The 14,028-nt window shown below is 42.2% G+C and overlaps 1 protein-coding gene across 1 annotated transcript in view; it reads left to right on the forward strand.

Moving 5' to 3' along the window:
- LOC140740400 (tetraspanin-1-like) overlaps positions 1-10,378 on the forward strand; it is a 45,016-nt gene extending 34,638 nt beyond the window's left edge. Inside the window, exons 5-8 of the mRNA XM_073069537.1 lie at positions 1,318-1,425; positions 5,102-5,227; positions 8,579-8,662; positions 10,061-10,378. Coding sequence (XP_072925638.1) covers positions 1,318-1,425; positions 5,102-5,227; positions 8,579-8,662; positions 10,061-10,126 — 384 coding nt within the window. The 3' untranslated portion in view covers positions 10,127-10,378. The remainder of the gene's footprint in view (positions 1-1,317; positions 1,426-5,101; positions 5,228-8,578; positions 8,663-10,060) is intronic.
- Positions 10,379-14,028: the final 3,650 nt, after the last annotated feature.

A 14,028-nucleotide genomic window follows, 5' to 3' on the forward strand; every position in this document is an offset into this window, starting at 1 on the left:
TATGTTTGTTGTAAGGAAGACAAATGTAATGTTAGCACATATTTCAAGAGTACTAAAATATAAAAGCAAAAGATGTAATGTTGAGAATTTGTAAGTATAGTGAAGTATAGTGAATACTTGGAATATAGTGAACAGTCTTAGAAAGGATGTGCTGAAACTGGAGATGGTTCAAAGGAGGTTGACAAAAATGATTCCAGTATTAAATGGCTTGTCATCTGAAGAGTGTTTGATGGCTCTGGGCTTGCATTCACTAGAATCCAGAAGAATGAGAGGTGACCTCATTGAAACCTATTGAATGGTGGAAGTCATTGATAGAGTGGATGTGGAGAAAATGTTTACTATGATGGGAGGGTCTAAGACCAGAGGACACTGCCTCAGAATAAAGGGGCATCCTTTTAGAATGGAGATGACGAGGTATTTCTTATGCCAGAGAGTGATGAATCTGTGGAATTCTTTGCCACAGGCAGCTGTGGAGGCCGTCTTTATGTATAGTTAAGGCAGAGGTTGACAGATTCTTGATTGGTCAGGGTATGAAGGGATATGGGGAGAAGGCAGGAGATTGTGGTTGAGAGGAAAAATGCATCAGCCATGATGAAATGGCGAAGCAGACTTGATGGGCCAAATGGCTTAATTCTGCTCCTATATCATATAGGCTTATGGTAAGTTCTTTACGCAGAGGGTTGTGGATGCCTGGAAAGTGTTGCCTGGTGTGGTGATAGAGGCAAATACATTAGAGGCTTTTAAAGAGAGGTGTGCCTAGACACATGAATGAAAGGAAGATGTAGGAATATGGATATGGTGAAGGTAGGACGGATCAGTGTTTGGTTGGGTGTTTTTGATTTGCTTTTTAGCTGGTTTGGCAGAACGCTGTGGGCTGAATGGCCTGTTCCTGTGCTGTACTGTTCTGTGTTCTAGGGCATGTCAGTTTACCATTTCAGCATGGGGTATTTTGAATTCCTTAGAAGTTTAAATCCCATTTAATGTCATTTTCTTTGACTTGGTAAATCTTGAAAATAATCCAAAAACAAGACAGAACACATGATACAAACTTGATTAAATTGTGGATGTGTCCTACATTTAACCTGCATTACAAAGTATTCTAACAGATCAAAAAGGGAAAATTTAGGATCAGAAACTGAGAAGCAGCAGTTGAGTTTGTAGAATATATTTGTGACAATGACATATTATGGAATATATTTTGATTAAATGGCCAACAAGCTAAATGTGATTACATTTATAATAAAGTTGCTTACTATAAATATAACTTCTGAAGTTTTCGAATTCTCACTTGAAAATCAAACGTGTTCTGTTTTTCAGGCAGACATCTTTATGAGCTATATTGCAACGTGGCTCAGGGATTTCTTTAAAAACGATTATGGTAGAATTCCGGAGTTGACTGAGGTATTTGATGCTTTGATGCTTCAGGTATGTAATACAACATACACTTTTTAATCACTAAAAGTAATTACTAATTACAAAAGATTCCAAGAGCTGCAAGGTAATGTTGCAGCTCTACAAAATTCTGGTTAGAGCACACTTGTAGTATTGTGTTCAGTTCCAATTGCCTCATTATAGGAAGGATGTGGAACTTCAGAGAGGATACGAAAGAGATTAACCAGGATGCCTGGAATAGACTCTATGTTTTATGCTGAAAGGTTGAGCAAGCTAGGGATTTTCTCTCTGAAGTGAAAGAGGATGGGAGGGGACTTTATAGAATTCTACAAGATAATAAGAGTTATACGTTTGTAGATTGGATGGCCAGAAACTTTTTCCCAATGAGAAAATAATTCAAGGGGGCATAATCTTAAAAGGGATTGGAGGAAAATATATGAGAAATGTTTTACACAGTGATTGGTGTGTCGAAGCCCTGCCAGGGTAGCGGTAGAGATAGATACGTTGGGGGAGCTTACAAACTCTTAGATGGGCACATCGATGAAAGAAAAATGGAGGCCTATGTAGGAGGGAAGGGTTAGATTTATGTTAGAGTACGATAAAATACCTTAGTTAGACCCCACTTGGAGTCCTGTGTTCAGTTCTGGTCACCTCACTACAGGAAGGATGTGGATACTATAGAGAGAGTGCAGAGGAGATTTACGAGGATGTTGCCTGGATTGGAGAGCATGCCTTATGAGCTTGGCCTTTTGTCCTTGGAGTGACGGAGGATGAAAGGTGACCTGATAGAGGTGTATAAGATAATGGGAGGCATTGATCATGTGGATAGCTAGAGGATTCTCCCTGGGTCTGAAATGGCTAACATGAGGGGGAACAGTTTAAAAATGTTTGGAAGTAGGTATAGGGTGGATGTCAGAGGTGAGTTTTTCATGCAGAGATTGATGGGTGCACTGAAGGCTCTGCTAGCAACGGTGGTAGAGATGGATACAATAGGGTCTGTTAAGACCCTCTTAGACAGGTACATGGAGGTTAGAAAATAGAGGGCTTTGCATTAGAGAAATTCTAGGCAGTTTCTAGAGTAGGTTACATGGACGGCACAATATTGTGGGCTGAAGGGCCTGTTATGTGCTGTAGATTTCTTTGTTCTATGTTCTGAAAGGTTGGTAGAACATTATGGGTGAAGGGCCTATACTACGCCATACTATTCTATATTCCATATATATACTGCAGGTGTTGGAAACCTGGAGGAGGAAACAAAATAGAAGATGTTTGAATTACTGAGCAATAGGTGGAAGAAGAACTAATGTTTCAGGCCATCTGGTTAGATCACACTTGGAAAGTTGAGATCAGTTCTGATTGCCCCAATATAGGGATGTGGAAGCTTTAGAAAAGGTGCAGAGGAGATGACCAGATTGCTGCCTGGAATATTAAAGAAACAAAATGCAGTGGGAGGGTTGAGGGACAGAGGTGATAAGTGACGAGCGGAGTCCGGGAGAGTTTGGCTGACGTGATCTGCTGTGGAACTGTGTGAAACATACAGCATCCAGTGAAATGGGACAGGTGTAATCAGGAGAGGGGAGAATTCTGTCATTACAGGATGAGAAATAGACCGTGAATGCTGTAGGTGTGAGACAGCAGACAGGAGGGAGATGAACACAAATTGAAGTCTAGGAAGCTTTATGTTCTTTTTGTATTTCAGATGTTCAACATCTGCAGTAATTTAGTTTGGCTCACTGAGTTAATAATCTGTCAGAATGAGTTTTGTCTTTTGCTTGTTTTGTTGGTGTTGGACTGGAGATGATGTGATCCAGGAGGTTCTTCGGAATCAAGAATGAGGTCTAAACCTTGTGGTATATCTTTGTTCTGTGTTCATGACAAAGAAAAAAACGTAACCAAGTCACTTTGCTATAGAGAAAGGAGAACAAAGAACGAGCAAAGAAAAGGCAAAGAACAAGAGAAGTCATGGTGACCTTCCACTAAAAACTAGCTCAGACTGGACAGAGAAAGGACATTCCATTGATAAGAAGTAACAGTCAGATTCAGTGGTGTGACCCAGGCTGCAGAGAAACAGTAAAATGCATCACTAGTTATAGTAAAATTACTGAAGACTTACTGAACAATTACACACAAACAGGTGATCACATAAATAAAAATGTACGTCAGCGTAAGAAAATTAAACCACAAGAAAAATAACTATTTTGGACTCCAATGCAACGTTCAGGAGAGCTGTTCCCCACTGAAGTGTGAATTGACCTGTCTGCAGTGACACACAAGCTGGCTGCATCATGAAACAGCTTCATCAACCACTGGATTATTCTCTAGTTGGCTACAGTTTACAAAACAAGAGACCTCCCCTTTGGTGTTGGTGTACAGATCCCAGTAAGTCATCTAATTTAGAAACAGAAAAATAGGCTGGAAATTCTCAGCTGGTCGAACAGCATTTGTGTAGAGTGAAATAGAAACAGACTGAAGTCCTTTCATCAGAAATGGGCCAAGTTTGGAATAAAGTTGCAAGGGCAGTGGGGAGACCAGTAGCACAGTAGTGTACTGGGAGCACAACGCTTGACAGAACTGCTAACCCAGGTTCAATTCCCGCCACTGCCTGTAAGGAGTTGAAACGTTCTCCCCATTTCCTCCCACAGCCCAAAGCCGTACTGATTGGTAGGATAATTGGTCATTGTCAGTTGTCCCATGATGGGCTAGGGTTAAATTGGGGGATTATTGGGCGGTTTTGGTCAAAGGGCCGGAAAGGCTATTCTGCGTTGTATCTGAATAAATAAATAAAAATAAATAGGCAAAAGGGGCAGAGGGTGGAGCGTGTGGATGATACAAATTTCAGTGACGTTACTCAAAGGCTGGGCAGTGAGGGAGCTCTGGTGGAGATTGAACTGGAAAGGAGCAATGAGATCAGAGATCGCACCAATACTTAACACAAGGATTGACTTTCTAAAACAGAGAGTTCAATTTAGAAGCTAGCCCTGATACTTTACATTGACTGGGAACACCTGCTGAAGTCACTGGAATTCTCAGTGACTTTCACAAGTTACCGAAGCTTTGGACAAACCCAGAGTTCTCAGACTTGTTTTCTTTTAGTCTGTGACTTACAACTAGGTGACTTCCTTTTCAGTCACGTTATACTTAAACATAACTTTTAACAGATAAGTACGAGCTGCATTATTTAGCAAGATGGAAAACTAACCCCTGAGAAGTTAATTGCAGGGTTGTGAACAAGGAGATCACATTCTGAAACAATAGATACAGGTTGGATTTAGATTGCAGGAAGTTCCTGCAGTGTTGCTCGTCTTCAACGGTACTCTGAAATGGCCCGGAAGGAGCCCAGAAATCACGCTACATTAAACCACACTGAGAGTAACTCCAGATGGATCAACCACCCATCACTGAACACTGCAGCAGGTTCAGACGTGGCAAAGTCACTGCCAAAACAATCGATTGTGCAAGGTCCCCGCAGCTCGCAGGGTTGAAGGGAGCTGTCTCACCCAAAGTGGCTCCATGCAAAACTGATACAAATTGTGCACAGAATCACACAGATTCCTGTAAAACAAAAGCAGGCGATATATAATTTTCACCCTAAGCTCTCTCGGCATTATTCTGATGTTAGTGTAAAAATCTCAGGTTATAGAAAAATGTAGATTCTGACATTACTGTCATCTTTAAATAAGCTAATTATTCAATCATTTCTCTTTTCCAGTTTAAGTGTTGTGGAATGAGTGGTTCCACCGATTTTTTAAACTCACATTTCGTCAACAGCACTGGAAAATTTCCCAAAGCTTGCTGCACCAATCTGATTACTTGCATCCTTCCAGGAACTGCGCAGGTAAGCCGTATATTTCTAAACCATCTCGAAGTCGGTGGATATTTGTGTCTGTATGAAATCTGTCATATGCCCTAAAACCACCGTTGGTCTGAGTGGTGAAAGGCAGAGACTTTATCATCAATCAGATCAATATTTCCATGCAATTTAAACATCCTTTAGGCCCGTCAAGTCTATGTTATCTAAAACCATCTCTATCAGTCCTGTATTCACGTTTATGTCCCTGTAACCTATACATAGAATATAGAACTATACATAAACAGCGTTGAGCTCAACCAGCTAAAAAGTGAATCAAAACCCCCAAAAAACTAATCCCTCCTACCTACTGACACATTATCCATATTCCTCCATCTTCCTCACATTCATGTGCCTATTTAAACATCTCTTAAAAGCCTCTAATGTTCTTGCCTGTACCACCATACCAGGGAGCACATTCCGGGTTTCCACCATCTCTGAATAAGGAACCTTACCCTTCACATTCCCTTTGAACCTACCCCCTCTTACCTTCAAAGCATGCCGTTGGTATTAAACAGTTCTACCCTGGGAAAAAGACACTCCCTGTTTACTCATAATGCCTCTCATAATCTTATAAACCTCTTATCAGATCTCCCTTCAGCCAAAGGAAACAACCCAAATTTGTTCAGCCTCTCATGATAGCGAATGCCTTTTAAACAAGGCAGCATCCTGGTAAACCTCTTCTGCACCCTCTCCGAAGCTCAACATCATCAATAGAAGTCCTTTTGGCCCATCAAATCTATGCTAGCTAAGACCATTCTTACCAGCCTCATTTATTTCCTTGTAACCAATTTGCCACGAATGTCTCTGAACTTTCTGCCAGCCTCTGTAGCAGTGGCATTGAGAGTTACTAAACAACCTGTGGGAGGAAACCAGAGCACCGCGAGGAAACCCACACAATCACAAGGAAGTGTGCAAGCTCTGCACAAACAGCATGGAAGGTCAGGTTTGGACTGGATCACTGGAGTTGTGTATGAGCCTGCTGCTAACTGCTACACTAATGTGCCACCCCAGAGGCTCTGCATCCACCCCCACCTCTCACACCCATCTCTCTCTCTCTCTGTTTCAAGTTCAAGTTTAATTCAGCTAAAGGAAACAGCATTCCTCTAAGGCCAAGGTGCAAAACACAATACATCCAGTCACACACAGCGTAAAACAGATATAGTTACAATAGCACATACAGTCACAAAATAATGCTAACATACCAGATCCCTGAGGGGCATGGCCTGAAGCTTGATGGTACATGGGATATTGCCCTGGAGCCATGTTTCCGCAAGAACAAGTATGCAGCAGTTCCTCATCTCACACTGGTTCGGTCACTGGCAACCACAGTCCAGCTCATCTTCCAGGGAGGAGTCTTTCCCTCCCACTGTCTCTCACTCCACCCTGTCTCTTGCACACTCTCATTTTACCTTCCTCCTTCTCTAGTGTTTACCGGGCAAGTTCTTTCGATATTAAGGTGCAGAACCGTTTCCATCATGTACAACATCACCGTGCAAGTTTTAATCTCAGTCATGCCGTCTGCTGAATCACTGAAATGCAAAGAAATTAAGTAAGAATCTAAAAGGAAACAAGAAATTTGAAATTACCAAACTCTTTCATAACCTCATTGTTCATTGCATTCTTTTACTATTTAAAATGAGGTTTAAACAGGACAAACCATTTTCACACAGAGGATGCACAAAGCCAGAATGAAATCATGACAAGTTAACCTAGTTTCTGTTGTCAGTGAATGATAGTTGGAAACCAGGACACAAGTAGGGCACCCTAGACTAATTTTTACATTCACCAGCAGAGAACTTCATTACTTAAAGTCTCATTCAAAACTTGCTGGCAGCAAGAATCCCCTCGGTCCGACACTGCAGTTGAAACCCACCTTGTGACTCAGAGGCAAGAGCATTACCTTGAGCCAGTGCTACGGGAGGTGTGTGGAGCCTCTTTCAGGAAGGAGGCAGCGGGCTAACTGTACTGCAGACTATTGACTGCTCATCTCACCAGATCATGGGCTTTGTGAATCAATCAATCAGAACTACGATAAGTGCCGTGGTTCTAACACTGACCTGGCAATTAGCTGCTGAATGAAGTAAGTATCTTTGAGGAGGAGCAACTGATTCAGAGCAGAGGGAGGCCCATGTTAATGTTCCTCTTGAAAGAGTAGAAATGTGGCAAAGCTCAAAGATGATCCTCTTTATGGGATGAGTCCAGTTTTTGCCCAGTGTTTCCAGGAAATCCCAGTGGGGAGAGGGTCTCTGTGTAGTTTCTCAACTCAACACCATCCTGAAATCCCAGAACAATATGGTGTTCAGCAACAGTCTAGGTTTCTTCACACAGAGAGTGGTGAATCTGTGGAATTCTCTGCCACAGGAAACAGTTGAGGCCGGTTCATTGGCTATATTTAAGAGGAAGTTAGATATGGCCCTTGTGGCTAAAGGGATCAGGGGGTATGGAGAGAAAGCAGGTACAGGGTTCTGAGTTGGATGATCAGCTATGATCATACTGAATGGCGGTGCAGGCTCAAAGGGCCGAATGGCCTACTCCTGCACCTATTTTCTATGTTTCTATGTTTCCTAAAATCTCAGCAAAAGTTCTCCTCAAAAACCCATCTCAACCTGTGTCTGTCAAAAGGTCTTGTTTTGTGTTTAATTAAAGCAGTCCGCAGCTGGCTGGCACACCTCGGATCCTGGACAATAGTAGCTGGGGAATTGGTGAAGCATGTGTAATGTTGAATCAGGTTGGTGGGTCTGGCAAGTGAGACAGGAAATGCACTGACTTCGAATAGGTATATTAATAATTTATTTATCAGCAGTAAAAATTCGACCAAACATTCATGTTTCCCAAGTTACAGACATCAGAAAGCTGAATACTCAACAAGCATAAGTACATTCAACTTAATTAAAAGTGCTCGTGGAGCATAGCTTCCTAATCATGTGCATCCATATCTTAAACAAAGGAAGAAGAGAGCATGCCCCTTCCACGTGTTGTTTTATTCACCCAGGATATCTGAAACTGGACACCAGGCAATATCCAATGGGAAAAGCAGCTGCAGCTTCTAAACTAACCAATCACAATGGAAGTGACTTTCGACAATCAGAATAAGGCTCGCCCCCAGAGGACAGCACGCGCTTCCTGCCCAATACCTGACACAACCCTGTTCTTAGCAACGGGAATGCCATCACAAGCAGCCGGTTGGAAATGCTTTCCTACCGTACTCCTCCCTCCAGCAATGTTTCCACATGTAGGAGTTTTGTTTCTTGATATGTTGAAGGGAAGAGGAAGACAAGAAAATGTGGCAGAACAATAGTCACAAGAGTGAACAGAATGTGGTTTTGTTGCTTTCAGGGTTGCTATCAGGTACTCCTAAACTTCCTGAAGAACAACACCGTAATACTTGGTATCATTGCCCTGGTGATCGCGGTACTTGAGGTAATGTATTAACTCGCGAAGTGAGCATGTTTAAAATGTGATATTGACTATGTATGTAGCTAACACGGTTAACTTATGAGATTTGTCAGCCTTATAGAACATTGAAGAGTACTGTGAAATATACAGTATGCCCTTTGCCCTACAATGTTGTGTTGAAATATTGACCTACTCCAAGATCAATCTAACACTTCCCTCCCACATCACTTTCCATTTTTATTTCATCCATGTGTCTATCTAAGAGTCCTTTAAATTTCCCCAAACTATCTGACTCTACCAACGTGCCTGGCAACATATTCCACACACTCACCATTCTCTGTATAAAACACCTAACTCTGACACACCACTTGTACTTTCCTCCAAGTGTCTAAAGAAACGTTCCCTCTCATATTAGCCACAGACATGATGGGCTGAAGGGCCTGTGTCAATACTGTGGAACTCCATGGCTATCTGATTCTACAGCTCGTCAGGTAAGTAAGAAAATGGCAGGTATTTCCTAAACTAAATTTCAATTTTGACCACTATCGATCACTTCAACTGCCACTCCCAGCACTCTGCCCCCACCAGTTACCAATCTGCTGACATCTCCCTTCTCATTCACCCACCTACCAGCCAGGAGTGGCCCTATTTCCTTGACGGAATTGCATTGTACAAGAGGTTTTACCCCAGAAGAAGGTCTGATGTGTGGCTAATGTGCAGGACCTGTGGCAGTGTGGGCTTATGTACCAGCAAGCCCTTGTATAAACTTCATTCATTTCCTTCACACTGCCCTCTCAATTCACTAGTACAGACATCATGAAGCTCTAGCCAACTGAGTTTAATTCAATTGATGTTCAAAGCCAGTGCCTGTTCTCCAGCATAAAAAATAATTTACACATTCAGAGTCTGATTTGCCATAACTAATTTTTATGAATTATTCTGCAAGCATGAAATTGCATCTTAATTTAATCTTTTAATTGTTCACTGAAGATCAAGATAGTTCATTTAGTGAAAACATTTTAACAATTTATTTATATATTCTCAACTACTGAAATATCGCAGAGGGTTTTTGAGTGTGTTTGAAAGCTAGATCATCTACATGATGAGCAGGGTTTGGAAAAGGTGTCCCATCGGAACATGTCAGAGTCTTGGGATGAAAAGAAATCAAATATTTCAGTAAATTGGTCTATCATCTTTTCATGATTCTTTCAGTAAACCACTCATATTCATATTCATAGCACTCCTGAAGTGCAGTTAAATAAGTAACTTCTAAAACTTATTTCTAACTTATCTATAAAATCCACTTTTTAAAAATTGCATTTAGTTCACTGGCATGTCCCCCTTTCCCATAAGTAAAAAAAAATTATGGTTTTAATTTAATTGAACATGAAATAATTGCATCTTTTTTCTGTGATTTTACAGATGGGGGCAATGGCATCATCCATGATCATGTACTGCCAGATCGATAAAATGTCAAACGTTGCTTGAGAATGGAGAAAACTGTGTTTGCAACACCATTTAGTTTATGGTTTCTTCCTCCTTTTGATTGCTTTTATGTAAAGAGAGATCATTGCTAATAAATGAAAGCTTTTCAATCACTGTCTATTGCATTTACAGAGGGCATCAGTGAGAGAAAAATGTGAATCCTCACAATTGTCATCTCATTATTCCCTCCACTCAGTCAACAACTGTATCCCTCATGTTCTGGATCATCCAGTGACTCCACAGTTGTTAACCTCCCTGAAGTTTACAGTAGTTTGGTCACCAGTGGTATTTCAACCAACCAGCTGCCTCTTACTCAGTACCAGCAAATTGACCTCATAGACATCATTGCCGAAGTTAAATCTTGAGGCCAGAAATATTACTAAGTCTCTGGCAGACAATGAAGGCTTATATGCCTAAACACGGTTGTGTAGTGGTCTGTATAATGCTTTACTGGCCAGTGATCAGAAAATCAGGGTTCAATTCCTGCCGCTCTTTGTAATGAGTTTGTCCATTTTCCCATGACCACATGGGTTTCCTCCAAGTGGTCCAGTTTCTTCCCACATTGCAAAAGATGTACTGGTTAGGGTAAGTTGTGGGCATGCAATATTGGTGCTGGAAGCATGGCGACATTTGAAGGCTGTACCTGGCACATCCTCGGACTGTGCTGGTCACTTGAACTACATCGCACTGCACGTTTCAATGTACATGTGACAAAATAAGATAATATTAATCTTCGTCTTCTCTGTCTATTGTGGAAATGTAAATTTTCCTGCAGCCTCTACAAGTTCTGAAGGATTTTACGGGCTGGTTGAGTGCAAGATCACCAGAGATTAGTCCCGACAGAAAAGATGTTATATGCCTAAATATTGTAAAACGTGGCTGATTTTCCTCTGGCAAGTTAAGTGAGGGGGGAAGAATCATTAACAAAAGTCATTCTAAAACGTGTTACTGCCATCAGATAAAGTCTATTAAACTAACATTGTTCTGCAAATAATGGCTATAGGATTACTGAATGCAATGTTGAATTTCTCATACTGTTCTGCATATTGTACTTTTTGCTGTAAAAATGCCTATTTTAATGGTCATCATAGATGTCAGGAAGGGAGGCAGGGGAGGTAAAGAGTGAATTAAATCATATTTCCCTAGCAGGTTATAATCCTGGTGAATAATAGATTCCACACTACAGTATTATTGAGACGAATGTCCAATTGCATTATGCACTGCATCTTTTGCCTCATGGAATTTGGAGAGGAAATAAATGGTAACAACATCCCCAGTCCCTTCATGCCCTGACCATTCAAGGATCTATCAACATCTCCCTTATATACACATAAAGACTTGGCCTCTACAGCTGCCTGTGGCAAAGAACTCCACATAATCACCACTCTCTGGCTGAAGAAATTCCTTCTCATCTCTGTTCTAAAAGGATGCCCCCCTATTCTGAGGCAGTGTCCTCTGGTCTTAGACTCTCCCACCATACGAAACATCCTCTCCACAGTCAATCTTATCAAGGCCCTTCACCATTTGATAGCTTTCAATCTGCTCACCCTTCAGTCTTCTGAATTCCAGTGAACACAGGCCAAGAGCCATCAAACACTTTCAATCCTGGAATCATTTTCGTGAACTTCCTTTGAACCCACTCCAGTTTCAGCACCTCCTTTCTAAGATAAGGGCTCCAAACCTGCTCACAATACACCAAGTGAGGCCTCATCAGTGATTTATAAATTCCTAAAATAGCACCCTTGCTTTTGTATTCTAGTCCTCTTGAAATGAATGCTAACATTGCATTTGCCTTCCTCACCACAGGCTCAACCTGCAAATTAACCTTTAGGGAATCCTGCACAGGGACTTCCAAGTCTCTTTGCACCTCATTTTTATTTTGTATTTTCTCTCCATTTAAAAATAGTCATCCCTTTCATTTCTTCTACCAAAGCGCATGACCATACACTTCCCGACACTGTACAGCATCTAACATCTCCTTGCCCATTCTCCTAATCTGTGTAATTCCTCCTGTAGCCTCTTTATTTCCTCAGAACTACCCACCCTTCCATTTAGCTTCATATTATATGCAAACTTTGCAACAAAGCCATTAATTCCATCATCCCAATCAGTGACATATAATGTAAAAAGAACCATTCCTAACATGCACCCCTGTGGAACACTACTTGTCACTGGCATCCAGCCAGAAAAGACTCCCTTTATTCTACCCTTCACCTCTTCTGTCACTCTGGTTCCCAACCCCCTGTAACTCTAGATTAAAACCCACCATGCAGCATTAACAGACCTTCCCACTAGGATATTAGTCTTCCATTTCAGATGCAAACCGTCCCTTCTGTACAGGTCCCACCTTCCCTGGAAAAGAGCTCAAAGATCCAAAAATCTTATGCCCTCCCTCCTACACCAACTCCTTAGCCACGTGTTAAATTATATAATCTTCCTAGTTCTAGCCTCAGTAGAACATGGCACTGGTAGCAACACTGAGATCACAACCTTGGAAGACCTGCCCTTTTATCTTAACACCTAACTCCTTGAACTCACCATGCAGAACCTCAACACTCCTCCTACCCATGCCAGTGGTACCTATAAGGACTATAACTTCTGGCTGTTCACCCACACGTTTAAGCATACTGAGGACTGTCAATCTGAGATATCCTGGACCCTAGCACCTGGGAGGCAACATTCCATCTGGGAATCTTGTTCTTGCTCACTGATTCTCCTGAAGTTCTCCTAACTAACAAATCCCCTATCACCACAGCATACCTTTTCTTCCCACTTTCTTTCTGAGTCACAGACTCAGTGCCAGAGACCTGACCACCGTGACTTTCCTCTGTTAGATCATTCCCCCCTCCCATGACTGTATCCAAAGTGATACACCTGTTGTTGAGGTGGACGCCCACAGGGGCACTCTACACTGGCTCTGAAACCCCTTTCCCCTTCCTGACTGTCACGCATTTTCCTTGGGAGAAACCAGCTCTCTATGTGTCCTACCTATCACCCCTTCAGCTTCCCGAATGATCGGGAGTTCATCCAGTTCTGGCTCCAGCTCCTTGACACGGTTTGTTAGCAGCTGCAGCTGAATGCACTTCTCACATTTGTGGTGGTCAGCGATACTGGAGGTCACCCTGCCTTCCCACGGCCCGCAAGAAGAGCGTTGCACTATCCTGCCTGTCACCTCCACAGTCCTAGCTGAACAGACATAAAGAAGAGAAGGAAAAAAATGAGCTTTTCTTTCCTTTGCTCTCTCTGAGCGAAAGCCTTACGATCACCACTCTGACAATGTCCACTCAGACGATGCCCCCTGCGACAGTGACCACTGCAGGGACCGCTTGCCGCTGCTTCCCTTTAATTTGCTCTTACTAATCAATCCCAAACGCCGATCGGCTGCTGGTCAAAGCTATATTGTGCTGCCATGAACCGCTCCTGCTTCTTATCCTCGGGCAGTGGACCTGATTGAAGGCCCTTTCTCTCCAAACTTCTGATGTCTGGATTGGCCACTGTTTAAAGCTCTATGATATGACCACAGACCACTCCTGCCTTTTATCCTCGGGCAGTGGACCTGATTGAAGGCCCCTCCTCTCCACACTGACAATGTCCAGATTGGACATCCGTCAAAGCCCTATTAAGGCATGAATATGGATGCAGAAAGCAGGAACATAGTTCAGTCCTGTACTTGGGAAGAAACAACACCAGCCAATAACTTGTGGACATTTTGAGCCCCTCATCCAATAGCAATAGTTCATTGTTTCTTTTACAGTTGAATTCAGATCTTTCCACCTCTCTGTCCAATGGCGGACAGGAGCAGACATTAAGCTGTGCTGGAGGAATGTGACAAGTTGAGCGATGGTGATCTAATTCCTCAATTCACGTGCTGATAAAACTAACTTCAGAACATCTGTGCTCCATTG

Source organism: Hemitrygon akajei, chromosome 16, assembly GCF_048418815.1.
Source record: "Hemitrygon akajei chromosome 16, sHemAka1.3, whole genome shotgun sequence".
In the NCBI taxonomy this organism is placed as follows: domain Eukaryota; kingdom Metazoa; phylum Chordata; class Chondrichthyes; order Myliobatiformes; family Dasyatidae; genus Hemitrygon; species Hemitrygon akajei.